Genomic DNA, 27,305 nt, shown 5'->3' with positions numbered 1-27,305 from the left:
CGGAGGGCCAACTCTAGGAGAGCTTCTGGCTGATTCAATACCCACCTGGCTTGTCCTCTGTGGTCTGAAGGGAGTTGGGCGCGGCTCCCAGCTAGCTCGCCCCCAGGGACAGGAGTGATTGAAGCTCACGGGAAGAGAAACTGGTTGTAGGCCCGGGCCTTTCAGTTCCTAGCGCAGCTGAAGTAGGATCCCTGGGCTTAAATGCTGGCTGGTGCAAGCCTTGGCCCCACCGTAAGCAGCTGGGTGAACTTCAGCAAGCCCCGTGACTTCTCAGAGTGGGCTCCGAAGTCCATTGAGGACACTGGCATATTTTCGGAGGCCTAGATGTACTCTTTTTTTTTTTTTTTTTTTTTTTTTTAATTTTTTTTTCAACGTTTATTTATTTTTGGGACAGAGAGAGACAGAGCATGAACGGGGGAGGGGCAGAGAGAGAGGGAGACACAGAATCGGAAACAGGCTCCAGGCTCTGAGCCATCAGCCCAGAGCCCGACGCGGGGCTCGAACTCCCGGACCGCGAGATCGTGACCTGGCTGAAGTCGGACGCTCAACCGACTGCGCCACCCAGGCGCCCCGACCTAGATGTACTCTTAATGAATCAAAGCACAAATGTCCTATGTAACTAGCTTATAGAGCGGAGTGGACCGTCAAAAGTGGCAAACTAGGGGGAAAGACTTTATAAATATTCAAGTCCACTGAAATCCAAGGAGTTATTAATTCATTCTCATTGCAAACTCCAGGTGAAGGAAATGGGAGAGAGGATTAACATGGGGAAGGCAGGGTCCCCCAGAACTAAAGAACCAGAGGAGAACTCTCATTCCCTCATCCCCAGCCTGGGACCTCCAGGAAGTGATCTTCCCTAGGGGGCTTGGGAGATGTCTGGAGACTTTAGATCAGTGTGGGTAGGATAAGAGCCCTGAGCTCTCCCGGGCCAGCCTAACCCTTGCTGGGAAACGCTGGGCAGGGCCATGAGGAAGGCCTCCTAAAGACACCTTCCCTGGGAAGAGAGAAGGTCCTGGGGCCAGCCCCTCCCCTAGCCCCCTGAGAAGCCTCCAGGGCTCAAGAGAAGAAATGGGCAGGAAGATGTGTTCCTGGGTTCAAACTCTACTGCATTTTTTTAATTTTAAGTTTATTTATTTAATTTGAGAGATACAGGGAGAGAGCACAAACAGGGGAGGGGCAGAGAGAGTGGGGGGAGACAGAGGACCCAAAGCAGGCTCTGTGCTGACAGCAGAGAGCCTGATGTGGGGCTCAAACTCATGAAACGTGAGATCATGACCTGAGCCAAAGTCAGATGCTTAACCGACTGAGCCACCCAGGCACCCCTCAAACTCTACTTCAAATCCTTATTGGTTGTGTGAATAGGGTTAATTACCTAGCCTTTTTTTTTTTTTCATGTTTATTTATTTTGAGAGACAGAGCATGAGCAGGGGAGGGGCAGAGGGAGAGGGAGAGAGAGAGAATCCCAAGCAGTCTCCGTGCCGTCAGCGCAGAGCCCAACACAGGGCTTGAACTCACGAACCATGAGATCACGACCTGAGCCGAAATCAGAAGTGGGACTCAACCCACCGAGCCACCCAGGCGCCCCATTGATTTATTTATTTATGTTCTTAAGTAAGCTCTACACCCCTGTTGATAAGTATCTTAAATGTAACTGAAGAAGGAGGTAAGAAACCTATCTAATGATGACAGAAGGGAGGTGAAACTGGGGTGGTTGAACAGGAATTTCGTTTAACAGAGAAGATAAAGAAGGACACACAGGTGTAGGGAACAGTGTGTGCAAGGTCATGGCGCTGAGAGAGAGCAAGTCGCGGTTGGGGAGTGTGGGGAGGGGCGAGCCAGGGAATGTAGAAAGGGAGGGGTGCAGCTAGACAAGCAGAGAAGTGAGCTGGGTCTTTGCCTGCCCTGACAAGCCAGTGAGGTCCTAGGTCAGAGCAGAGTAGTCAGACCTGATTTGTAGACAACTTTGACCCCGGTGGGAGGGCCCCTGGCGGGGTGGGGGTGGGGCCCTACAAGCAATGGTAGTGACCACTGCACAGGGTGAGAGGGAGGGTTTGGGAAATGTTTGGAATGTACAGGTTTTGCTGACTGAGCTTAGCTTTGGGTAGTGGGAGGCTCTCAGGTTCACTAAGATACAGACACAGTGGAGAGGGGCAGGTCAGAGTGAGGGGAGGGAGTGAGGGAAGGAAGGGAAAAGAGGCTGACTTGGCTGCAGCAGAAGGTCCAGGAGGAAGTTGCCCCGCAGGGTGGGAGACGGGCCACTGGACGTGAGGGTCCATATCCCAGGGGAGAGGCTGGAGCAGCTGAGTCACCCTGAGAGCTGGGCCCCTGGCCACGCAAAGTCACTTACTGAGCCCCTGCTGGGCACTAGGAATAGACCAGGGCACCGCAGACACATTGTCCTGGACCGGATTTTCTTTTTTTTTTTTTTTAATTTTTTTTTTTTCAACGTTTATTTATTTTTTTGGGGACAGAGACAGACAGAGCATGAACGGGGGAGGGGCAGAGAGAGAGGGAGACACAGAATCGGAAACAGGCTCCAGGCTCTGAGCCATCAGTCCAGAGCCTGACGCGGGGCTCCAACTCACGGACCGCGAGATCGTGACCTGGCTGAAGTCGGACGCTTAACCGACTGCGCCACCCAGGCGCCCCCTGTATACTCCATTTCTGAGAGAAGACCCAGCAACTCCAGAAATCTGGTAGAACGCCCTGGAGCGGGGGGAGGGCTGAGAGGCGGGGGCGGGGCTGGGGGCGGGAAGGGAGAAACTTCACCCATACGCTGGACCTCTGAGTTTTGTATATTGCACAAGTGTTTATGCAAATAAACGTAAATATGTTTGAACAAATTCAAATTCTGGAACGTTTGGAAATACAGCCGCAGGGCCCACCCCCCATATTCTGATTCCGGAGGTCGGAGACGGCGGCCAGGCGCACGTCCACAACAGCGGCAACGCGGCCGCCGGTTACCGCGCCCCGCGGGGAAGCTGGTCTGTCTCCACAGAAGAGAAAACCGACGCTCCGAGTGTCCGGCCGGTGGGGGCGGGCCCCTGACGCCTCAAGGGCCCCGGGGCAGCTCTCAGGCGCCCCCCGCCGGCCGGCCGGGGTCGTGTTGCCGAGCGAGCGTCCTCAAGCTGGGGGGCAGAGGGGGGGACCTTGTGCGCGTGTGAGAGAGCGTGTCTGTGCGGGGGGGGGGGGGGGAGCGCCGGTTCCGGGGCAGGGTGCGCGTGCGCGTGGGCGGACTGGGAGTGTCTGTGTGCCTGTGTACCGGCGCTGGGCACTCTCTGTCCTTGACCTCTTGCAGCAACCCTGCGGCCTCCAGGGCGCAACCTCCTGACCCCCTCCCTCACGCACAACCTGCCACCCTTCCTGTCCCCTCTGTGTCCTGAACACCACACGGTCACCCGCCCGACCCACTTTGTGAAACCTAACTGCCAGCGTTCTTGTCTGTCCCCAGTCCCGCGGCGGGGGCCTGACTTTCAGGACCCAGCGTCGGGCAGCCTTGTGCCGTCTCGGGGTGTGGGGGGGCTCTCATGGGACAGAGCCAGACAGTCCGGTCCCGCTGGGATGTGCAGGCCTGTGGGCCCGGTTTTGTCGCCTCCAGGCCTCCTGCGCAGAGCTGCCTGGCCCTGGATGAGGCGCAAAATACGTCTCACATGGTGCGGTTGCTTGTGGGCCGGGGGTCAGCCAGAATGCTTTTCCTCTTTGACCCGAGTTCAGGTCAAAACTTTTGTCCCTCTGTAGGACAGGGCCTGCTCTCGGGCATTAACCCCACCTCCTGTTAAGCTACTTGGGGTTTGGATCTCCCGGATTCTCCTCCCAGGTGGCCTTCCAGTCTGTCTGAAGTTGCCAGGCCAGCCTTAAATATCCCATGTCCCTCCCCAACCCCCAAGCACAAGTCCTAATCCCCCAGTCCCTAAAGTCTGTTATGTCCCTTCCCTCTGGTTACAGCTTTCAACCATCTTTATTTCCCCTGTCTTCTAGAAACAGAGCCTAGGGGGCGCCTGGGTGGCTCAGTCGGTTGAGCGTCCCACTTTGACTCAGGTCATGGTCTCGTGGTTCGGTTTCTAAGTTCAAGCCCCGCATCGCACCCTACTGTCAGAGCAGAGCCGCTTTGGGTCCTCTGTCCCCCTTCCCCGCTCTCTCGGCCCCTCCCCCACTCGTGCGCGCGCTCTCTCTCTCTCAAAAAAAAAAATAATAATAAAACTAAAACCTTGAATGTTTCTCCCACAAACTGGTTACTGGTCTCAGTAAATGGCACTGCCATCTACCCGACTGGTCAAGCCAGACCCCACCCAGCGCCATCCTTCAGGGGATGGAAGTCTCCGTCTGCCTGTCCCCGCATCCTCCCCACATCCATCATTCCACCCTGTGTGCTCTTGTCCAGACACATCGCACGCACATCCGTCTCTCCACTGCCTCCCACCGGGCTTGTTCCTCACACTGGCCGCTGCTACTCTGTGATCCCCACCTGCCAGTGACAGGGATCTAGAGCGTCCGCTGGGTCAGGCCACTCCACCGGTGCCCTCCCAGTCCCTGCTTGTGTCTCCAGACTCACAGGGCCCATGCCCCTCAGGGGGAACCGGCCTCCTGACCCCTGCACATACGCCCCTCCACCGGGCACACGGCGTCAGTGCCCCCCCCCCGCCCCCAGCACTAGGCCTTTTCTTTCCTCAGAGCATCGACACATATTATTTCCAACCCCACAGAAAAACTCCTTTCTTCCAATTGTCCCCACTAGCTCCTTCTCATCCTTCAAATCCCAGCTTAAATATGATCACACTTCAAAGAGGCCTGGCCAAACCATCTCACCTAAAATACATTTCTCAGGACACCTGGATGGCTCAGTCGGTTGAGCGTCCAACTCTTGGTATCGGCCCAGGTCGTGATCTCCTTGTCATGGGATCGAGTCCCACGTGGGGCTTGGAGCTGAGCATGGGGCCTGCTTGGGATTCTCTCTCTCCCTCTCCCTCTCTGCTCCTCCCCCTTCTCAAAATACATAAACAAACTTTAAAATTTATTTTTTAAAATATTTTTTTTTTAACGTTTATTTATTTTTGAGACAGAGAGAGACAGAGCATGAACGGGGGAGGGGCAGAGAGAGAGGGAGACACAGAATCGGAAACAGGCTCCAGGCTCTGAGCCATCAGCCCAGAGCCCGACGCGGGGCTCGAACTCACGGACCGCGAGATCGTGACCTGGCTGAAGTCGGACGCTTAACCGACTGCGCCACCCAGGCGCCCCTTTAAAATATTTTTTAACGGTTATTTATTTTTGAAGGAAAGAGAGACAGAGTGTGCGTGGGGGAGGGGCAGAGAGCGAGGGAGACACAGAATCCGAAGCAGGCTCCAGGCTCCGAGCTGTCAGCAAAGAGCCCGATGCGGGGGTCGAACCCACAAACCACAAGACCATGACCTGATCTGAAGTCGGACGCTTAACCGACTGAGCCACCCAGGCGCCCCTAAAATTTTGTTAATGTTTATTTTTGAGGAAGAGAGAGAGAGACAGAGCATGAGCAGGGGAGGGGCAGAGAGAGAGGGAGACACAGAATCCAAAGCAGGCTCTGGACTCTGTGCTGACAGCACAGAGCCAGACGCGGGGCTCCAACTCACGAGCTGTGAGATCATGACCTGAGCTGAAGTTGGACACTTAACCGACTGAGCCGCCCAGATGCCCCTAAATAAACTTTAAAATAAAATACATTTCTCTCTGTCCTCCCTGTTGACTTTGCTGCTCTGACACCCTGATCTGTCCTTTAACAGCACTTACAAACTTTGTGGTTCTATATTCATTTCTTTGGTGCTTGTTTATAGGCTGTCTCCCCACACTGCTAATTCCATAGAGGACAAAGGCCCTGTTCTGCCCACCGTTGTATCCTCAGGACCTGGCACGAAGTAGGTGGTCCGTAAGTATTGGTCAATGAGCAAAAGGTAGCCAGTGTCCCGGTGACAGCGATGCCATCAGAGCCCGTCCAGAGACTGCCCCCACACCATCAAAGTGCTCCCCAAGCCCTCCCTTCAGGCTCCAGTCTCTACCATAAATCCTCCTGTTCCCGGATTCATCCAGGGCTCATTTCAATAAAGGACAAAGGAAAAGGGGCCACATCACCGAAATCTCTATTCAGGTTGATGACAGCACGAGTGGATTGAAGACTTATCGGGAAAAATGGATGAGAGACGGGGAATGCCAGGAGACGGGGCAGAGCACGTGCAAGCCTGGGGGAGGGACAGCGTGTGGGGACCCGGGCAGCCAGCAGGGCGTGCCCCTCTTCTCTTCTCTGGCCCCTTAGATAAGACAGTAGTTGTGTCACGCTCCCACCCCACACATAGTCCCTCCCTTTGTAGCATGTCCCGCCGGGAGAATGTGCCACCCCAGGACGTTTGGTCAAGGATCTCGAATTCCCTAAGGGACTTCATAAATACCATCCTGATTGGGGCTCCAGGAGGTAAGGAGAGGCAACAGAAGCCACTGCATAGGAGGCAACGAGGGTGGAAATCAGGAGCGGAGGTAGAGATACAAATAATAGACATCTGCTGCCGGCCGAGAGGGCCTTGGCATTGGGGCGGGGGTGGGGGTGGGGGGGGTCTGTGTTTATTGGAGTCTCCCCGGTGTTAAGTTTTGGGCCCTGGCCTGAGCCTCTTTCCCAGCGCCTGTAGGCAGAGCACACAGGAGCCTGCCGCACGGGAACCACAGGGTATGCCCGTGTTGCCTGGACTCTGGCCCCTGGTGGTGACACTTTAACCAGCACGCACAACTGCTCCCTAGCCTCGTGCCTCGGCCACAGACAGTGTGGGGCGGACGCCCAGAGACAGGCGGGCACCCGGGAGCATGGACGGTGCGGCTGGACGTGGGGCTCCTCTGGGCTGGGCCGGGTCAAGCTCCGGGGACCCTGGGACCAGAGTAGCATGGAAGGGGCTGGGGAACTCAGAGGAGGGGCTCGGGAAGTCCACCAATTGGAAGGAAGAAAACAGGAACCTTAGGAAAGGGGACTGGGTGATTCTGGACAACGAGCAGCCAGTGTGGACCAGAGATGGTGATGGGCCGAGGCTGAGGGAAGTCAGCAGCTGAAGGGCGGGAGGTCGGGGTTGTGAGGGCAGGCCGGAGTGGGTCAGACCCGGACATGCATCCCATCTCTGTTACTCAGAAGTTCTATGAGCTGGGGCAATGTATTTAATCTTCCTCAACCCCTGTCTCCTTCTCTGGAAAGTGGGGACACTTGTAGAGCACGTAATGGTACTTGCCCCACAGGATCCTTGGAACCAGGTAGGATGATGCACGTAGAGTGCCCAGGCCCGAGGAAGGACCCCGGGAAGCCTGGAGCGCTCAGGGCGGGAGCGCAGCGCTGGGACGAAGGTGGGGGGGCGGTGAGGCGAGGGCCCACACCGCCCTCTTCTGCTGCAGGGCCAGCCGGGTACCTACGGCGGGTCGGCGGGGCCCAGCTGGCCCACGAGCTGGGCACCGCCTTCTTCGAGCGGCAGCAGCTGTCGGCCGCCATGGCGGACACCTTCCTGGAGCACCTGTGCCTGCTGGACATCGACTCGGAGCCCGTGGCCGCCCGCAGCACCTGCATCATCGCCACCGTCGGTAAGCAACACCCCCCCCCCCCCCAGCCTCCCGGACTTCAGACCGGGTCATTCATTCAACAGATACTCGTTGAGCGCTTGGGAGCCAAGGTGTCAGGCCCAGGCCCTGGGGGGGAGATCAGCGAAGCAGACAAAGATCCCGACCCTTGGGGAGCTGACAACCCAGCTGGGTGAGACAATAAATACTAACTGTAGGGGCACCGGGGTGACCCAGTCAGTTAAGCTAAGCGTCCAACTCTTGACCTCGGCTCAGGTCACGATCTCCCGGCTTCTGGGTTCGAGCCCCACATCGGGCTCTGCGCTGTTGCCCAGCCTGCTTGGGGTTCTGTCTCTCCTTCGCTCTGACCCTCTGCCACGTGTGCTCTTTTTCTCTCTCTCTCAAAATAATAAAAATGGAAAAATGCTAAACATAATGACTTAAAAAGGAGTAAACTATTTAGCACGTGAAAAAGTGATAAGAACAATGGAAAAAAGAAAAATGGAGTGGAGGAAGGGACCTAAGGGCGGGGGGGGGGGGGGGGGGGGGGGGATGGGCAGGCTGCCGTCCCAAGCGGGGAGAAGATCAGATCTGCGCAGAGACGGAAGGAGATGTGAGGAGGGCGGTGTCTGTGGCGGGTGGGGGAGAGTTCCAGACCAGGGGGCAGCCAGCACACAGGCCCTGAGTCAAAGAGGCGGGGACGGTTAGAAGACATCAAGGGGAGAGTGGCCGGATGAAGGTATTGTGGAGAGAAGAAGGCCATGTAGGGCCTGGTAGCCACTGTCAGAGTCTGAGTGGGCCCCCCCCCCCCACCCAGAGAAGTGGGAGACGACGGCCCAGCAATGAGCAGGAGAATGGCTGGCCTCCCACGAGGGCCGCCCTGGCTGTACTGGGGAGACTGGGGTGGCGGTGGGAGCAAGGGCCCCTGTGGCTGCTGAGGTGCTTCTTTTTTTTAATTTTTAAAAAAGATTTTTAATTTTTTTAATGTTGAGTTTTGAGAGAGACACAGTGTGTGAGCGCGGGAGGGTCAGAGAGAGAGGGCTCTGGAAGCAGGCTCCAGGCTCCCAGCTGTCAGCACAGAGCTTGACGTGGGGCTCGAACTCACCAACTGGGAGATCATGACCTGAGCCGAAGTTGGACGCTCAACCGACTGAGTCACCAAGGTGCCCCTTAAACATTAAAGAAAAATTTTTTTTGTTTATTTATTTTTTTATTAAAAATTTTTTTTTCAACGTTTATTTATTTTTGGGACAGAGAGAGACAGAGCATGAACGGGGGAGGTGCAGAGAGAGAGGGAGACACAGAATCGGAAACAGGCTCCAGGCTCCGAGCCATCAGCCCAGAGCCCGACGCGGGGCTCGAACTCACGGACCGCGAGATCGCGACCTGGCTGAAGTCGGACGCTCAACCGACTGCGCCACCCAGGCGCCCCATTTGTTTATTTATTTTTGAGAGAGACAGAGACAGAATGCGAGGGGGTTAGGGCCAGAGAGGGAGGGAGACACAGAATGGGAAGCAGGCTCCAGGCTCTGAGCTGTCAGCACAGAGCCTGACGCCGGGCTCGAACCAACCAACCAGAGATCAAGTCCCACACTTGACGGACTGAGCCACCCAGGCGCCCCTCCTGCAGTGTTTCTGACTCAGACCAGGTAGGAGCAGTGGCGGTGGTGAGACAAGACGGGGTTCCGAATGCATTTGGAAGACAGAGTTGACAGGATTTCCAGATGGGTCGGACATGGCGTGGGGGTGGGGCTGAAGAAGGAATCAGAGAGGAGTCACCTAGAAGGTCGCATTTTCAACTGAGCAGGAAAGACGGTGGAGGAGAGGTTTTGAGGGGAAGAGATAGGAGCTCGCTAGGGGCGGGGGAGTTTGAGGGGCACAGAGTCAACCAGAAACACAGGTCTGAGTTTGGGGCAGGGTCCGAGTGGCAGATATAAATGTGGGAGGTGCCAGCATCTAGATGGCATTTGAAGCCACCAGACTGCCACCAAGGGAGCGAAGAGAATCAGGCATCTGATGTTAAGGGGGAGGGGGAGGGGGGAGCAAGAGAGGCAGAGAAGGAGCGGGGGGGCCCGGGGAGCAGGAAGCCAGGAGGGGCGCGTCCTGGAAGCCACGTGAGGACGCGTGTCAGGTGCTGCCGAGGGGCCAGTGGCTGCATTTAGCGACACCGAGGTTCCCGGTGACCCTGGCAGGAAGAGGTGCCGGCGAGGCGGGAGGCCAGCGCCGACTGGAGCCCGAACAAGGAAGAACAGGGGGCGGGGGGGGGGGGGGGGGGGGGGCGGGGAGGACCAGAGGCAGCGAGCTCGGAGAACTCCTGCGGAGTTTTTCTTCAAAGGAGAGCAAGGAGACAGGGCTGGAGCCGGAGGAAAACTGGGGCTCAGAGGGTCTTTGGTGATGAAACCGAGAACACAGGCTTCCATGCTGATGGGACCGTTCCAGTAGAGAGGAGAGCACGGATGGCTCGGGCTGGGGAGGTCGGCAGAGCAGCGGGGAGGGGGGGGGGCAGGGCAGCTCGCTCGGGCCTAGGAGGCCTCTCGGCTCCAAAGGCCCAGACGGACCCCAAACGCCCCACCCGGCAGCCGTCTCCTGCCGTGCCCCCTTCCGCGCCGGGGGACCCCCGCCCCGCAGCCCCCACATCGCCGCCCGGCTGAGGACGCTCCCCTCCGAGCCCCCCACAGCGCCCCCACCCCCGGGAGGCAGGTGTTGGCTGCAGAGGGAAGCAGAGCTGCTGACGGGGGAGTAGAGGCTGCTCAGGGAATAAAGGTCGGGTCTCCGGCCTCCCGTGGCCCGGTGATGGGTTTGCTGCCCGCCCCCCCCCCCCCCCCGCCTCCCCGGCTTTGGGAAGCAGGTCGGTCGCCTGAGCGGATCCCCGCTTCCAGGGCCGGCCTCGCAGTCGGTGGAGCGCCTCAAGGAGATGATCAAGGCCGGGATGAACATTGCGCGCCTCAACTTCTCGCACGGCTCCCATGAGGTGCGGGGCGGGGCGGGGCCTGGTGGGCGGGGCCAAGGCCTGCGCGGGACGGGAAGTGGGGGGGGCCCTGGCGACTTTCCCCTGAAACGCCCGCTCGCTGGTCCGCAGTACCACGCTCAGTCCATCGCCAACATCCGGGAGGCCGTGCAGAGCTTTGCAACTTCTCCGCTCAGCTACCGACCCGTGGCCATCGCTCTGGACACCAAGGGACCCGAGATACGCACCGGGGTCCTGCGGGGGGTGAGAGGGGCGGGGCTTGGGGGCGGGGCCGGGGTGGGGGGGCCCGGGGGCGGGTCTCACGGCCCCTCTGGCCCCGCCCCTAGGGCCCCGAGACCGAAGTGGAGCTAGTGAAGGGCTCCCGGGTGCTGGTGACCGTGGACCCGGCGTTCCGGACGCGGGGGGACGCGAGCACCGTGTGGGTAGACTACCCCAATATCGTCAAGGTCGTGTCGGTGGGGAGCCGCATCTACATAGACGACGGGCTCATCTCCCTCCAGGTGCAGAAAATCGGTGCGGATGGGCCTCCGCCCCAGCCGCGGGGACGCGGGGTGCGCTCCTTCTCCCTGGCCCCCTCGCCTCGTAGACCCGCCGCCCCCGCCCCTGGCCAGCGCCCTCCCCCACCCGTCCCCGGAGCCCGCGGGGTCCAGGCTTGAGGGGTCAACCCGGGTTGGGGCTGGACTGCCCGTCCCTCCCACGGACGCCCACCGGTGCCTGTTCCGTGCACGGCCCAGGCCCCAAGGTGGACAGACAATAGGACACGGGCTCCTGATTTCCTGGGGGCCCACGCCCCGTGCCCCCGCTCCACGACTCTGCCCCCGGCTCGCCCCTGACCTACGCCGGCTCTTTCCATGCCTGCAGGCCCGGAGGGGCTGGAGACCCACGTGGAGAACGGCGGCGTCCTGGGCAGCCGCAAGGGCGTGAACCTGCCCGGAACCCAGGTGGACCTGCCGGGGCTGTCCGAGCAGGATGCCCGGGACCTGCGCTTCGGGGTGGAGCATGAGGTAGACATCGTGTTTGCCTCCTTTGTGCGGAAAGCCAGTGACGTGGCTGCCATCCGGGAAGTTCTGGGGCCGGAAGGACGGAACATCAAGATCATTAGCAAAATCGAGAACCACGAAGGCGTGAAGAGGTGAGGCTTGGTCCTTGTCCCCACCGGGCCCCAGCCATCCCCAAAGCCCTGCCTCTTCTCCAGCCTGCCTCTCCCTGGCGTCTCCTGGCGCTTCCTCAGCCCTGACACCCCAACCGCCCAGGTTTGATGAGATCCTGGAGGTGAGCGACGGCATCATGGTGGCTCGAGGAGACCTGGGCATCGAGATCCCACCTGAGAAGGTTTTCCTGGCTCAGAAGATGATGATCGGACGCTGCAACCTGGCGGGCAAGCCCGTTGTGTGTGCCACGCAGGTCTGGAGTGAGCCCTCGGGGACCCCGCGTGTTCTCTGGGCTGGGGGAGGGGGAATATCGTCACCCTCGGTCTCTAGCACATTTTGCCGTCCAGTGTTTGATCCTCAAGCGACCGAGCTGGGAAGAGAGACTGTGAGCCCGCGTTTTGAGACGAGGAAACGGGACAGCCAGAGTCACACAGTTTGTGGCTGTGACCCTGGCTTTCAGGGCCCTCTGAGAGTGGCAGAGAAGTAGCTTGGGCAGGGACCCCAGGCAGAGTGTGACTGCTACAGCTCTGACGCCCAGATGTCCCCCAGATGCTGGAGAGCATGATCGCCAAGCCCCGGCCGACTCGGGCAGAGACGAGCGATGTAGCGAACGCTGTGCTGGATGGGGCGGACTGCATCATGCTGTCGGGGGAGACCGCCAAGGGCAAATTTCCCGTGGAGGCAGTAAAGATGCAGCACGCGGTAGGGGCGCCCCACCGAGACAGATGCGCCGGAAGCCCCGGCCCCTTCCGGGCTCCAGCGCCTCGCCCCCGCCTGACCTCCTGGCGTTTGCAGATCGCCCGGGAGGCCGAGGCTGCCATCTACCACCGGCAGCTGTTTGAGGAGCTGCGCCGGGTGGCGCCACTGAGCCGGGATCCCACTGAGGTCACTGCCATCGGCGCGGTGGAGGCCTCCTTCAAGTGCTGTGCTGCTGCCATTGTCGTGCTGAGCAAGTCTGGCCGGTAAGGAGGACGCTGGCAGCACCGAAAGAGAGCTTTGGGTCAGGGGCACACTGGGACGGGCCCGGGGCCTGGGTTCGGCCTTGTCATCAGAGACGAAGGATAGAATTCCGGGGCCAGAGCGGAGGGAGCTCCAGGAGAGCGGGAGGCCAGCAGGGGCGGGCCTTGGGCACAGCAGGAACTGTGCTAGTGAGCTCCAGGGAGCTGGAAGGGCAGTGTGACATCACTGGGCACATTGGCTTCCAGGCCATCTGGGCATCTAGGGCCCCTGAGCAAGTCCTCTACATTCACCCCACAAAGCCTTACAATGCTGAATGTTCCAGAAGGTCCCAGAAGGTTTTAGTTCAAGTCTTTGCTCTCAAATCGGCCCCGAGACCTCGGGTAAGTCACCCAGGCTCCATAGACCACTTTTTCTCATGGAGTCGTCAGGATTAACAAGAGACGTTTGTGAGTTAAGTACGATAGGGTTTCATGTTTCTCCAGAAGTTTCTTCTTATCTGCCTCGATATATCCTCCATTGTGTCTTATCTTCCTTATGTGGTAAGAAGGGCAGGCATTCTTATGCCCATTTTACAGGTGAGAAAAACAAGGCCCGGAGGTATATGATGACTTACCCAGGGCCACACAGCTTGTTTGTGACACCTGGGACCAGAACCCCAACTCTTGTTTCCTGGCTCACTACTGCCTCACTGTTCTGAGACCTTCTCCACCTCCTGCAGCTCAGCACAGCTGCTGTCTCGGTACCGACCTCGGGCAATGGTCATTGCCGTCACCCGCTCTGCCCAGGCTGCCCGGCAGGCCCACCTGTTCCGAGGGGTCTTCCCCGTGCTCTACAGTAAACCTCCAGAGGCCATCTGGGCAGACGATGTGGATCACCGGGTCCAATTTGGCATTGAGAGTGGTGAGCCACCTCGGTTTCCTCCCCACCCAGCCCTAGGTCTGCGTCATCAGGCCCCCGACCCCACTTTCCACACCCACTCGAAGGGCCTCGCCTCCCTCCTCTGGTCCCAGATTTTCCCTGAGAAGGTCACTAAGACCCCGGGCTATTTGGGCCTCCGGGAGCCAGGGGACACACTGAGGAGGGCAGCGGGAGAGGGGTCGGCCCAGCTGCCGCTGCTGGAGCTGGATGGGACGTAAGGAGTAAGAGGTGAGAGTACAAGGGGGACCCCGTCCCCCCAGCTGTGTGGCGGTGATCATACTCCGTCTCTTCCCGGGGGCGTGGCAGCACTGGCAGCAGGCCCAGTACTTAGCCGCCCGGCCCGCACTGCCCCGTGGACACACCCGCGGCGGCCACACTCTCTGTGGTGCCACCTATGGGACACTGTGCACTGGAGGAGACGGAGGGTGGCGGCTGGTTCTCACTGTGGGGCTGGCCAGCGTCCCCCAACGGCTGATGGTCATCTTCCTCCCGCACCCCTGCTAGGAAAGCTCCATGGCTTCCTCCGCGTTGGGGACCTGGTGATTGTGGTGACAGGCTGGCGACCTGGCTCTGGCTACACCAACATCATGCGGGTGCTGAGCGTGTCCTGAGATGCCGTGCCCCGCTGACACAGCCCAACCCGGACCCCCACCCCCTCCACCCCACACCCCTACGGTCCCACGGCCGTCTTCTCTGCTCTCCTCCCTCCCTGCCTAGGCCACATCTGCCATCCAGCCCCATCCCAGGGTGCCCCTTCCCCGCTCCATTTCACGCAGGCCCCTTAAGTCTGTGTCCAATTAAGCACTGGCCATCTGGAAGCACCCGTCCTCCCGTCCCTGCACCCAATGCTCTCAGCCTAAGATGCTCTGAGCCTTTAATCCTAGCTTAACTGGTTAATTCTATTCCTCTGGGCTTCCCATACTGGGTGTGTGTGTGGGGGGGCGGGTGCAGGGAGGAGGGGAACAGGGCCATCATGTCCCCAGTCTCCACAAAGTCACCATTTAAAAAATGTTCCATATCCATGCAGTCTGATACCCTCAGTGTGGCCCTCACGCATCTCCTGGGGAGAATGCCACCTCTTTCCTCACTGTGACACAGTGACGTCAAAGCACCGCCGTTCTGGGGGCAACTGGGGTAGACCAGTGCCGGGGAGCACAGAGAGCCGCATGGGCTCATCTCGTCACTGCCCTCACAAGTAGGCCGCTCCCTGGTGGCTGTTCTCATGCCCACCTCGTGCCTTGCTGGGTCAGAGGCCCCGCTGCTTCCTCCTGCACCCAGACATTCCTTCCTGCCCACCTTGGTCCCCACACAAACCAGGAGCCAAGACAAGTATCTCTAGTTTCTTTCTAAACCCAGCTGTTTGGGAGGGATTATAAAACCCAGGACTCTTCACCCAAGAGAAAGATGACTTAGGGTCCTGGCCCTGCATTCTCTGATACTGTAGAGCAGATGTGGGGCCTGGGACGTGGGGTAAGGGATTTCCCTTGTGCCTGGGAAGGCAAAGGTACTGACGGGCCTGCCCTTCCCCAGGCTCGGATGTCTCGGTCCTCCCCTTACTCTCTCACCAATGGCAAACTCTAAACTCGGAACAAAACCCTTAAAAGTAGCAAGAGTCCATCCTTCTGCAGCTCCCTGTAGGGAGAGGGCTCAATATTGCTGCCTGCTGGTAGAGCTGAGCGAGGACCCTATAAGGACAGGTAGGGAGGGATGGATAACGGAATGGCTGAATAAAATGAATTAATGATAAATAAAACTAGCAAATGAACAAATACAATTATTACATGATTGAATAAATAAGAGTAAACAAGGAAGGGAGGAAGGAAAGAAAAAAATGGCCACCTAAGGATTCAGCCGCTTGCCCCCCACCTGGGGGATCCAGGCTGGCACATTAAATAGGGACGTGCCAACCGTCCCTTAGCCTCAAGGGGGACACCACTGGGGCAAGGAAGAGGCTGTTCCCAGTTTACAAAGACAGTTGTACCACAGGGACAGAAGGTGCAGCGAACTTGACAGGAGACAGGTGTTCCCACAGTAGTGGGGGGGGGGGGGGCAGGAGGTATGGAGGGGGAGGGGCCACACGTGGCAGTGATGGTGGGTGCCCACGCTGGGGAGCCAAGATATCTGTTGACAGCAGCGGAGGCACAGGTGACTGGCAGTGCCCGGCTGTGCCAGGGAGACAGAAGTCAACCCACAGCAGGTGGTTCCTGTGGGGTCAAGGGCAGGGAAACAGAGACATCTAGTTGCTTGGCAGTGATGGGGGGGGGGGGGGGACAAGGACTTGTGCTTCGTGAGGCGGGGGCCTGGGGCTGAGCCTGCGCCTGGCAGGACTACCCCAGGGGAACACCCTGGTCGGAGGCCTTAGAGTCACTTCTACTTGGCAGTGAAGACATGTAGCGCCTGGCACAGTGTCTTGAATGTGGTAGGCGCTCAGGACGTTTGATGAACGGGTGAGTGGATTAGGAGGATGTCAGACAGGCTGCAGGGTGCCTGAGCTGAGGACAGAGGCCATCTCCTGGGGAGATATTCCCACAGGGCCGTGTTTCGGGTCTCCTTGGCCTTCCCCAAGAGGCATCTGCCCTCGGGCGCACACTGGCGCACCCAAGAGCTTACCCAAGGGTTTCACATGTTGGCAGAGAGCTGGGGGCCCCGGGGGGCAGCTGGCTCAGGCGCTGATGGCCTGGGCGACTGAGCTGTCCCTGGTAGCTTGGCCAGGAGTCCTGAGGAGGACAGGCGTTCACTTCCTGAGCCCTTACGCCCAGGAGAGCCGTCACCAGCCGCCCGCTGAGGCAGAGAGGGTTGGGAGGCGGAGAGGGGACGGCCCCGAAGTCCTAGTCGCCGTCCACCTCCTCCCGGGGGGGGACCCAGCAAGGACACCTGGGAGCGCCCAGCCCGGGACAGGCTGGCATGAAGGGTTCGGGCAGGTGGGGCAGGCAGGCGGGAGGTGGATGCCCACGGGCCCCGGGCCAGCAGAGGGCCAGCTCGGACGGGCACTAGTGGGGAAGCCGGGGAGCCTGCTGAGCGTCGGGCAGAGCGAGCGAGGAGGGTAGCTGGAGAGTCAGGGGAGAGGGGCAGAGGGCCCCGCTGGTGAGTCAGGGCGATGGCCACACTGGAGGTCACGGCGGCCGCCTGCAGAGGCGCGTGCACCAGGGGCTCCCACAGCACTGGCTTTCCGCTGAGCCGAGCTCCTGTGCCCGGGGCTAGGCCCCGAACGCCCCGGGCCATGTCCCTGTCGTGCTGCACCAAGTGCTGCTCCATGGTGCCCCCGCTGCTGCCGGGACTTGGTTCGGAGCGTTTCCGCTGCAGGACAGAATTCTTCTTGCCTAGAAATGGTCCGGGGAAGGAGAGGACGGGGATGGGGGAGGGGGTGGAGGTTGGGAGGCAGGGGTGGGGAAAGAGGGTCGGGGATGAGAGGATGTCTCTGAGAGGGTGAGAGGGAAGGAGGACTCGGCACGGAGCCACGGGGCCATCTCTCCAGGGGCAGGGGACACTGTGCCGGAGGCCTCGCGGGGCACCGGCCGGGAATGGCGCGGGCTGGGGCGTGATGCCGAAGCGCCGGAGCCTGGGCCCTGGGAGGTTGGGGGCCCCTCGCGGGGGAGGCGGGGTGGGGACGCAGCCAGGACCCAGGGCAGACAGGCTGGACGAGCCTCACCGATGCGGCGCAGCCGGTCCATGGCTACCGTCTCGAAGGCCCGGCGCATCATGGGGAACTCTTCCAGCACGGCGTTGAAGTGGTCCACGCTGAGCGAGTACAGGCGGCAGTAGGTGTCAGCGCGCACGCTGGCCGTGCGCCGGCCCCGCGTCAGCAGACAGATCTCTGCCCAAGTCGGGAAGAGGCCCTCAGGACCGCGGTCCCCAGAACGCCCTCTCACCGGGCCCGCGGCGGCTGACCCGGCCCCCTCCCTGCCCGGGGCCAAGGCCCTGAGACACCCCAAGCATCGTCTCCCTCCATCCTTCTCACTCTCTCCAGATTAAAGCTGGCACACAGGTGGGCCTTGCTGGCTCCGTTATTCCAGTCATTTCCATTCCCGGCCACCTCCTCTGCTCTGGTCCAAGGGGCAGGCCTGGGGCAGTGCCCTCTGTGTACCTGCCCCTCCCACCCCTTTGCATGAAGTCCAAGGGCAACCCAGAAGGAGAAAAGCAGTGCCAAGGGGCAAAGGGCATCCAGGGATGCTAGCGAGCAGGGGTGGTTTGGGGCATGAGAGAGGACATCTGGTGGGGTGGCCCCCACTGACGCGGCCTGGGTCCCGGGACCCTCCCCACAGGGCACCCCACCAGGGAACCGTCCAACTCAAGCCCCTGGAACAGTATGGCTCGATTCCTGTCTTCCCTTCGTCTCCTAGGGTCCCCAGACTTCACCGCTTGAGGGTCTTAGAAGGCCCAGTGGCCCAGGAACTTTCCCCACCCCCACCCTGCTGCTACCAATCAGAATCTCTTAGGAAGCTATTTAAAGCCACAGAGCTCCAGGCCCCAGGCCCAGAGATTCTGACTCAGGAGGCCTAGGGAAGGGCTAGAAGTCTTTGACTCTGCACACAGCCAGGCAGGAACAGTGATCCAGGGGAGCAACTGCCCTCTGTCCCCTGCTCCAGTCCCCCCACCCTCCCTGAGGCCTGCTGACCCCCAAAGTAGGATCCATCGGTGAGGCGGGTGTCCCGGGCACCGCGCGCCAGCACGCTGAGCAGCCCGTGCTGTATGAAGTACATCTTCCTGCCCACGGAGCCCTCGCGCACCACGAGGTCCCCTGGCTGGAAGACCTCAAAGTGCAGCTTGGTGAGCACCGCTGTGACGAAGCTGGGGTCGGCGTGGGCGAACAGTGGCATGTGGGCCACCAGGCCGCGGCAGGTGAAGTTAATGATCTCCTGGGCAGGGGAGGGGCCAGTCAGGCAGGCTGTGCCCCCTCCCCCGAGGTGCCCCCATCGAGCTCATCTGTCTCCAGAGGCCCCACCCCTGGGGTCATGATCTGCCAAAGGATGGGGATGCTTCAGTGGGCCTGGGACCATCCCTGCACTCCTGCCTCCAGAGCTCTCCCGCAATCCCCCGCGGGACCGTGCCCCCCAAACCGACATCCCTGCAGGCCCTCCCCGCATATCCTTCACCCCCGTGAGACCTTCAAGAAAGACCCTAATCCCTAAAAGCCCCCCCCCCCCCCCACAAGGCCTGGCCTCCCACGAGGCCCTCCGCAGGCCCCGCTCCCTATAGGTGCGCCTGCTGACCAGGAGCCCGTACCCCAGACGGCACCTCAGAAGCCCCGGTCCTTGCACAGCCCCCTCCGGGGCCCAGTCCCACCTCCCGAAGCGGCTCGCTCAGCTCGCCCAGGATGCTCTCTTCGTCGAACATCTTGCCCTGGTAGCGGTGCTCGTAGTACTCGTGGATGCGCTGCCGAGTGTCGGCGGGCAGCTTGTGGAAGGCCATGTACTGCTCCACCTGCTTGTACTGGGGGGCGGGCGACGGCAGTGGGTGAGAGGGCGCAGAGACACGCGTGGGGCAGGAGCAGCGGCGGGGTACGTGTGGAAGAAAGATCACAGACACAGGCCAGACCCGGAGGGGTGAAACATGGACAGAGGGGGTACACAGGGCCACAGAAGGACACGTGGGTAGCAGTGGATACGGGGAGGACACACAGCACAGTGACAGCAAAGTCCAGACATGGGCAGAGGAGGGGCCCAGGGACAGGGACATAGGTCCAAACAAGGAAGAAGTTACACACACGGGCATGGGACAAACGGACACAGGGCAGGGAAGGACACGGAGACCCAACAGGAGCATGAGCACAGGCCTCAAGTTGAGCTACCCAGCCCCTAGCCCCCCTGCAGGCCCACCCCTTCCTTCTCCTGCCCCTGCTCACCTTCTCCTGGTACTGACGTCGGGAAGAGTCCAGGGACTGGATGAGGGCGGTGGCATGGCCGATGAACATGGCGTAGCACGTGGCGCCCACGATCATGCTCAGCATGGTGAGCCAGACGTCGGGCATGCCGACAGGCGCCTGCTGCCCGTAGCCAATGCACAGCATGTGGCTCATGGCCTTGAACAGGGCGTGGGAGTACTGGCGTCCCCACGAGTGGTTCTGGAGGGCAGAGTGTACTGCACAGCTGGGCACAGCCTCCTCAGAGCCTCCTTGTCCTCCCGCCCCCCCCGCCTTCCCTCTCTGGCGGTCCTTCTGTGTGCCCCTTTCTGCTTCAGACTGGCCTCCCAGGAGGCACTTCAGTTTGGTTCTGGGGGCCTCTCCGCAGCTTGGGGGGGGGGGGTCCGTTTTGCCTAGGTTTCCTGCCCTGCCTGCTCCCTCCAACACAAAAGCACTTCCTGTAGGTAGCCTCCCCCCCGCTCAGCTCCCCACCTCCTCGCTCGGCAGCTCCCGTCTCCGGCCCCAGTGCTCGGCCCTGCTACTCAAGCACAAGAGCCCTTCGAGGGCCCGGAAGGCAGAGTCGTGGGAGTCCTCACCGCCATGTGGTTGATGGAGACCCAGCAGTCAGGGGGGAAGTCCTGCAGCATGGGGACCAGGAACTGCAGGCAGCCGTCCCAGTGACACAGCAGCAGCATCATCCCGATGAGGTTGAAGATGCGAACCACCGCGCTCGCCAGGTCATAGGTCATGTGAAAGATCTGAGGATTCCGAGGAACGGCTGCTGTGGACAGGACCCCTCCCCGCCGGTCCTCCTCTATTCCTGGCCTTGCCGATTCTCTCCTTGAACTTCTCTCTAGCCCCAGCCCCCATGGATCTTTAAAATGCGCTATTAGTGCTCGCTTCGGCAGCACATATACTAAAATGCGCTATTATTCATTTGCACAGAGCTCTACAGCACACGCATACAGCTAATACAGAGTTGGCTGTGTTACTACTCTCTGATCTTACAGAGGGAATCGATGCCAGTCACGTGCCCAGAATCACACACAGTGTCACAGCAGAAACTCAAAAAAAATCTACTGCACAAGCTGCCCAGGCTGTGCCCACTGGAAAAGAGGAGAGAGGGCATTCCCGGTGTCATGTCCTCGGGGCACGTGTGCGAGGATTCATGCCAACAGCCCCCTTCCCTCAACACTCACAGAAAACACGCTGACAACTTACTATGTCCCAGGCACTGTTCTAGGAGGTATTAAGTTACAGGTATTATTTCCTTTTATCCTTATGATACACCTCATCATGTGTAAGTATATTTAACATTTTCATCTTCTAGAAGAGGAAAACCAAGCCTCCTACAGCGTACAGTAAACTGGGATACGATCACAGGCAAAGAAACTGCAGAGCCCACACTCTGCACCCCTAAATCCTGCTCCCCTGCCGCTGGAACTCCAATGTCTCCCACTCCCTCCTTCCAGAGTCCAGCTAACCTGCAAGCGCTCCTCCAGCCTCTGCGCTCGGCCCTCCTCACCTCCGGGTGTGTGTGTGGGGGGTACCCCCTGAACCCTCACTCTGCCCCTGCTACTGACCCACCCACTTTGGAGGCGGCCCACCCAGCTGCCTCACCCCGTAGCATCACCAGGAGCCCCACCCATAGCGCCGTCCCGGAGGGGTCTGCGAGCCCCCCTGCCCACCTCCCTGCCCCACCTCCTCCCACTGGTGTATGTAGCGGATGAGGCGGGAGAGGCGGAGCAGCCGCAGGAGGCTGAGGATCTTGGTGAAGCGCACAATGCGTAGGGCCCGCGCTGTTTTGTAGACCTCGGCGTCCAGTCGTGGCTCCAGCTCCACCACCAGGAAGATGTAATCCACGGGGATGGAGGAGATGAGGTCGACCAGGAACCAGGTGCGCAGGTAGTGAGACCGGATGGCGCGAGGGGCCAGCAGGATTTCAGCACCCTCCTCTACCACGATGCCTGTGCGGAAGTTGAGTACCAGATCCAACAGGAAGAAAGTGTCAGAGAGGACATTGAAGACGATCCAAGGTGGGGAGTTCTCCTCCTTGAAGAAGGTGATGCCCACAGGCAGCACAATGAGGTTCCCCACCATCAGCAGGAGCATGATCAGGTCCCAGTAAAACCTAAGGTGGGGGTGGGGTGGGGAGGAAGGCCAGGATGACACTTCACCAGCCACCAGACAAACGGCAGATAGTCTGATACGGCCAAGAGTGGGCAAGGATTACCGAGTAACGGGATGGCCACTTACAGCTGGCGGGAATGTAGACTGGGACCACCATTTGGGAAGCCAGTTTGCTATTATCTAGTAAAGCTAAACATTTGCATGCCCTGCCACCCAGCAATTCCATTAGGAGCATACACACGCTCAAGGGAAATATGCATTCCAGGAGATGTATACAGAAATGTTCACAGCAGCATTGGATCTGGAAATGACCCACACGTCCATCCGTAGAAAAATGCAGATAAATAAGATAAACACAGTAGGTGAATAGACTGTGGTATACTCACGCCCCAGAATAATAGACAACCCTGACACCACCCAACGGCAGCCTCATGCTGAATCTTGCAAATTCAATGTTGAACAAAACGAGAAATCAAAGGATACACAGTGGATGAGTTCACTTGTACAGAGTTCAAAAACAGGCAAGACTAAACTGCAGTATTTAGCAATTCACAGAAAAGTGGTAAAACTATAAAGAAAAGTAAGAAAATGAGTGCCTCAGAAGTTAGAAAAGTAGGTTGCGGAAAGGACTGCGGGAGCAGTAAGGATGCTTTGGGGTGCCAGCAACCTAGTCTCTCCTGACCTGGATGGTCGTTTCAGGGGGGGTGTGCTTTGGAATTACATATACACACGTGTGTGCACGTAGACATATATATGTATGTATACACGCACGTGCGTTTTGAATATATATGCAACATGATGTATCATTATACACTATCCTACCCAGATGCCTGCTATACACACGCACCTACTATGTGTATACATCCTCACTGTATACGTGTACATGTGTACAGATACGTATACCTGCTTAATACGTATAACATACACGTAATATCGCGTACCTGATTTATGTCACTATATCATATATTTTAAAGTAAAATAAAAAGATAAACTACCCTGTGCTAACCTCCCAGGAGTGTTGAAAACACACACACTGAGACAATGGATACGATAGTGCCGTACAAGCACTGGTTGGTTTTATGACTCACCCACCTTTTGTTCCCAGATTTCTGAAGAGGTTGCTGCTGCTTCCATCTCAGCTCTCTGCCCATTCCTAGTCTAGGCCTTCACGCCCTCCCCAGCCCTCCCCACCCCACCCCTCCTTCCCTTCCCAACCCAGCTGGACCCATAGTTCCTGGTTCTCTGCTGGGATCTGCTCATCTGTGTCAGGGTATGGGGGGGGGGGGGAGTCCGTTCTGCCTCCCATCCGAACTGAGCTTTTTAGGGATGCCCCACCCCCCTCCCCAGCACCTCAGACAGGGTTGCACATAGAGAAGCTCCACGGGAGATCCTGAGGCAGCGAGGCTAAAAGCTCTGCACGCCTTTCCTTCCCTAATCTCCCTGTGCCTGCTGGCACTCTGGCCAAGCCCAGACAAGGGCACTGGCAGGGGAGAGCCACACTGCTGTGGTGAAAGTGTGGAAAGGGGAGGTCAGGAGGAAGCTAGCGAAGCGTTCATGCAGAGAAGTCTGAAGCGGTTAAAAACAGCGTTAGCTAGAGTGGTTTAATTCCAGGACACACCTAATTGCAGTATCAACTCAGGACTCAGCCCTTTCTGACTCTGACTACAAAATCAATCTCTTCAGCTTCTAAAAGAAGCACAGGGGTCCCCAAAGCCAGGTCTCCAGGAAGCCCCTCAGACCGTGTGCTTTCCATCAACAACAAATCCTTGACCCCCCCCCTTCCCCTCCCTCCTGGGCCACTGGAGAGTCCTGTACTGTGTGCTGAGAGCAGAGGGGAGGGGAGGGAGGGGAGGAGAAAGGAGGGGATGGGAGGGGAGAGGAGGGGGGGAGAGGGGAGGGGAGGGGCGGGGAGGGGTGGGGAGGGGAGGGGTGGGGAGGGGAGGGGAGAGGGCTCGCCCAGCCATGGAGCATCTTCACAGCCTGACTCACAGGCAGTCACAAGCTTAGCGGGTGATGCAGTAGAGAAGACAGAGAAGCGGCATGATAATACACGGCTTCTGGGGACACATCTGCGGGTAAAATGGGGGGGGGAGATCACAGGAGGCTAAAACAGGTGCACTGGTGGGGTAGGGATGAGGCAGTAAAGAAGAGGGGAGAGAAAGGAACAATGGGAGAAAGAGGAACATTTAGGGAGTGTGTGTGTCTGTGGGTTCAAAATGATGTCCAGGTCTCCAATTGTGTTTCCAGGCTCCTGATCCACACCTCATCTTTCCTGCTCATTTTGCTCCCCACCTGAGGTGCTTTGGACACACTGTTGCCTCATCCAAAAGCTGTCCTTCATTTCCCCCAAGGACAGAGCTGCTCTCCTCCCCTAGCGACCTTGATGTAGAGGTACAGCCTGACGGGGACTGTGAAATGGCCCCACCTCCACCCTCGGTCCCTCTGATAGGCACCTGGGAGGGTGCCCCTGCCGTTGCTTCCTCAATCGCTGGGAGTCCCGGCCCTGCCCCGCTACATCCCGCCTTCAGCACCAGGGACAGCGGCAAGAACCGCAGCCGGGACATCCCCGGCCCGCGCCCCGCCAGCGTCTCTATTTTTCCTGGTAGTCGGCCCTGTTGAACTAGGCAGGTGCTGGGGGTAGGAGACAGCAGAGCTCGGTTTCCCCCTCAGGCTGACCCCGAGCCTTGGAACATGGCATAATTTCCCAGATCCCCAGCCGGCAGGACTGCAGGAGGCAGTCGTCCCTAACTCCAGTAGTCCCTGTGGTCCAGGTGGAGTTCTGGATTCCTGAAACGGTAAACCCAGGTCTCTGGTGTCTCTTCTGGTGTCAAGTCACTGAAGACCTCCGGCTGGGGATCCCTGGCCCAAGAATTCCCAGGCTAGACTGGGGGAAGTGACTCTGTTGTCCCACCCAAGGACCCCCGGGCCGGAAACGAAGAGTCTGTAGAGGGTGAGGCGTGCCCTGCCTCCGTGTCGCGGCCCATGGGGGTGGGATCTGTGTCCCCCGCCCTCCTTGCTGGGGCCCCAGTACCGGAAGTCGCTGTAGGGGTGGATGATCCAGGCCCCCGCTGACTTGACCCTCTCCTGCTCGATTTCCACTGCCTTGTGGCTGCCGAACACGCGAAGGGAGAACTTGTTGACCGTGGGCTGGAGCAGCGTCCCGAGTTGCCTTCTCTTGGGCTCGGGCCCAGACCCGGGCAGCGGTCCCGAGGCCGCGGTCACAGGCGCCGGAGCAGCCAGAGGCGCCGCTTCCAGCCCAGGGGTCGCCCGTTCGCCAGCTCCCGTAGTCGGCCGCTGCTCTGCCTCCATGATGCCCGGTGGCTTACACGCTTGGCGTCCTAGACCCTGCCGCGGCCATCCGGGACGCCGACCCCTCCCGGAGCAGGAGCCGGCGCAGCCCGGCGGGCTCCGAGCTGCCGGCTCGCGGGGCGGAGGGGGTGTGTGCGCCAGACTCGCGGGCGGGAGGCAGGCGGCGGGTTGCGCGGCGCCCCCTGGCGGGAGCCTCCCCAGGAGAGGGCGGGGCCAAGGAAGCCCGCCTCCAGGGAAGACTCCGGCATGGGCGTGGCCTAGCAGATGGGGGCGGGCCCCCAAGTAAGGGAGGAAGAGGCAGGGAAACACAGCCGGAGTCACGAAGGGGGCGTGATCTGATGTTGATGAGCTCTTAGCCAATGAGCTCTAGGGAGGCGGAGCCGTCCGTGAATGGCGGGAAAAGCGGACGCTGGTTGTAGATCCCGGAGTCTCCGGAGGGCGAGGAATTGGGGACCAAAGAAGAGGTGGGGAACGGTCACTCCAATTCACGGACTTCCTGCATTTCACTGTCTTCCTCTCAGCACTCTCCTAGGCATACTCCTTTCTTCTCGTCTTCTCCATATTCCTCCAAGTATTTCATTTGCAAATTCATACTGCTAACTTTCAGCAAGAGTGACTGCGGATACAAAGTTGAATACAAAAGTCCTGCTGTAAAGCCAAGCTCGGCTGTGCCCGTATGCAGACAGAACAAGGAGACTGCAGTGCTGTGTGATGTTCAGTGCTAGAAGTTCCCAAACATCTCAAATTCTTCCCCTCATCTCCGTTTCTTATTGCCACTGACTTATTTCAAGCCTTCAGCATTTTTTCACCTAGGTTATTTCAGAAGCCTCTATAAGGGGTCCTATACTCTCTCAGGCCAATTCTTTTCCCACAGTCTGCCAGAGTTACCTTCCTAAGATTCAAATGCAACATGTCCTTCAAACCTCTCCATCTTCTGTAGGGAAGGTTACCTGTAAGCTCCTTAAAATGACCTACCAGGCCCTGCAAAATTTGGACCTAATTTCAATAGCCTCTCTTCTGATAGTCCCTGTCTTGAAAGCCAGGACTCTAATCATGCTGAAAGGCTTTGTTCTACCTTGTCTCCAGCCCTCTGCAAATACTTTGTCTGCCCGGTATTCTTTTCCAATTCACTTTCCAACTGTTGCCTCACATAGTATCTCCTCTAGGAAACCTAGAAACACACTTCCAAGTCTCCTTTCCCCAACTAGATCTAATCCAGGGCTTTTTTTTTTTTTTTTTTTAAGTTTATTTATTTATTTTGAGAGAGAGAGAGAGAGAGAGAGAGAGAACAACTGGGGAAGGGGCAGAGAGGGAGAGACAGTATCCCAAGCAGGCTCCACATTATCAGTGCAGAGCCTGACTTGGGGCTCAAACTCACCAACTGTGGGATCATGACCTCAGGTGAAGAGTCTGATACTTAACCAACTGAGCCACCCAGGTGCCTCTAGTCCAGAGCCTTCTTACAGTGTTCATGGCAGCTCTAGTCACACGGCTGCCATTATTCGTTTCCAGGTCTTTCTCTCCCATTAGGCTGTGGGGTTCCAAAGAACAGGAGCCTTGCGCCTGGCACACACCGCGGATACTCAGTAAATGCTTGCTGAATGAACGCATGATCCGGAAAGGTGTTCGTGGAAGAGGAAGGGAATTTTCCCCTCTTTCCTTCCAACCGCTTCATTACCCTTATTCTTCTATTTTAGGGAACCTTTCCTAAACCATTTCTGGCTAACCGATCTAATCTCCATCTAACTACCTTCCATCCCAGCTCCCCTCTGATATGTCCTGAATTAATATAACTACTCTCAGGTTATTTTTTCTTTTTCCTTTCTATGTCTCAGTTCCTTCCATCATGCCTCTAACTCGGTCCAGTTTGTGTCAAGGTCTCCTCCTTCCTCTTCTCCCCCCCCCCCCCACCCCTTTTCCAACTCAGTTCATTTACACTTCCCATGTATTATGTGTGAGTTCGGAACATACAGTTCTCAAGTGTCTTCCCCTCTTTCAGCACCTGATTCTCCATCCCTCCTTTTCTCAAACCCTTCCTCCACGGCCTTACCTCCTGACCCACAGGTGCGTACCTTTCGCTCAGGACAAAAGGGGGCCGCCCCTCCTTGCGGCGGCTAGGTAACTGGGCTGTTTTAAGAACTGGATATTTACTGGCTGTGCCGGACAATCAGACGTCACCACCACGCCTCAAAAGCTGTGTGGAGGGGCGACACTCGTAAATGACAACTTCCAGGTCCCTTTTAAACCTCCAAACCTCACAAAGTAAGCCGCAGAAGCGTCATGAAGACGGCGCAAGACAGAGGAACGAGCTGAGCAGAAAGGCCGCGCGGCGGGACTGAGCGCGCCCGGCCGACCCCGCGCCCCGCCGCCGGAGCGCTGGAACCCCCGCGCCCCCGCACCCCCCGGCGCTCCTATCGCCGCGCCCGCCAGCTACGCGAGGACGCGGCGGCGTGCGCGCCCTGGGGGCGGGGCCCGG

General features: G+C 58.8%; 2 protein-coding genes and 1 long non-coding RNA gene across 6 annotated transcripts; 1 reads left to right on the top strand and 2 right to left on the bottom strand.

Moving 5' to 3' along the window:
- Window positions 1–6,324: 6,324 nt before the first annotated feature.
- On the top strand, window positions 6,325–15,316 carry PKLR (pyruvate kinase L/R). Of its 3 annotated transcripts, none has more exons than XM_045454343.1 (11): window positions 6,325–6,439; window positions 7,396–7,578; window positions 10,434–10,525; window positions 10,634–10,765; window positions 10,849–11,035; window positions 11,384–11,654; window positions 11,776–11,926; window positions 12,223–12,375; window positions 12,469–12,635; window positions 13,352–13,533; window positions 14,056–15,316. In XM_045454343.1, the coding sequence occupies exons 1-11, from the start codon at window positions 6,340–6,342 to the stop codon at window positions 14,160–14,162; spliced, it is 1,725 nt and encodes a 574-aa protein (XP_045310299.1). In that variant the 5' UTR covers window positions 6,325–6,339; the 3' UTR covers window positions 14,163–15,316. The 3 variants fall into 3 exon arrangements, with proteins under 3 accessions (XP_045310299.1, XP_045310300.1, XP_045310298.1); XM_045454344.1 differs by lacking the exon at window positions 6,325–6,439 and adding an exon at window positions 6,724–6,829; XM_045454342.1 differs by lacking the exon at window positions 6,325–6,439 and adding an exon at window positions 6,836–7,257.
- LOC123585840 lies at window positions 9,147–11,465 on the bottom strand. Its single transcript, XR_006706438.1, has 3 exons — window positions 11,357–11,465; window positions 10,637–10,756; window positions 9,147–9,306 (listed from the first exon to the last, which is right to left on the bottom strand). It is a non-coding gene; the product is annotated as an uncharacterized LOC123585840 (long non-coding RNA).
- HCN3 (hyperpolarization activated cyclic nucleotide gated potassium channel 3) lies at window positions 15,313–27,229 on the bottom strand. 2 transcript variants are annotated; one of them, XM_045454336.1, is made up of 9 exons: window positions 26,902–27,229; window positions 24,552–25,445; window positions 21,092–21,521; window positions 19,987–20,148; window positions 19,394–19,612; window positions 18,835–18,981; window positions 18,167–18,407; window positions 17,201–17,365; window positions 15,313–16,871 (listed from the first exon to the last, which is right to left on the bottom strand). In XM_045454336.1, the coding sequence occupies exons 2-9, from the start codon at window positions 24,827–24,829 to the stop codon at window positions 16,171–16,173; spliced, it is 2,343 nt and encodes a 780-aa protein (XP_045310292.1). In that variant the 5' UTR covers window positions 24,830–25,445; window positions 26,902–27,229; the 3' UTR covers window positions 15,313–16,170. The 2 variants fall into 2 exon arrangements, with proteins under 2 accessions (XP_045310292.1, XP_045310291.1); XM_045454335.1 differs by lacking the exon at window positions 26,902–27,229 and having other exon boundaries at window positions 24,552–26,120.
- Between the last annotated feature and the right edge of the window lie 76 nt (window positions 27,230–27,305).

The sequence above is a fragment of the Leopardus geoffroyi genome, chromosome C3 (assembly GCF_018350155.1).
Source record: "Leopardus geoffroyi isolate Oge1 chromosome C3, O.geoffroyi_Oge1_pat1.0, whole genome shotgun sequence".
NCBI lineage: Eukaryota > Metazoa > Chordata > Mammalia > Carnivora > Felidae > Leopardus > Leopardus geoffroyi.
Note: the sequence above shows the minus strand (reverse complement) of the source record. Positions and strands in the feature narration are given on the sequence as shown.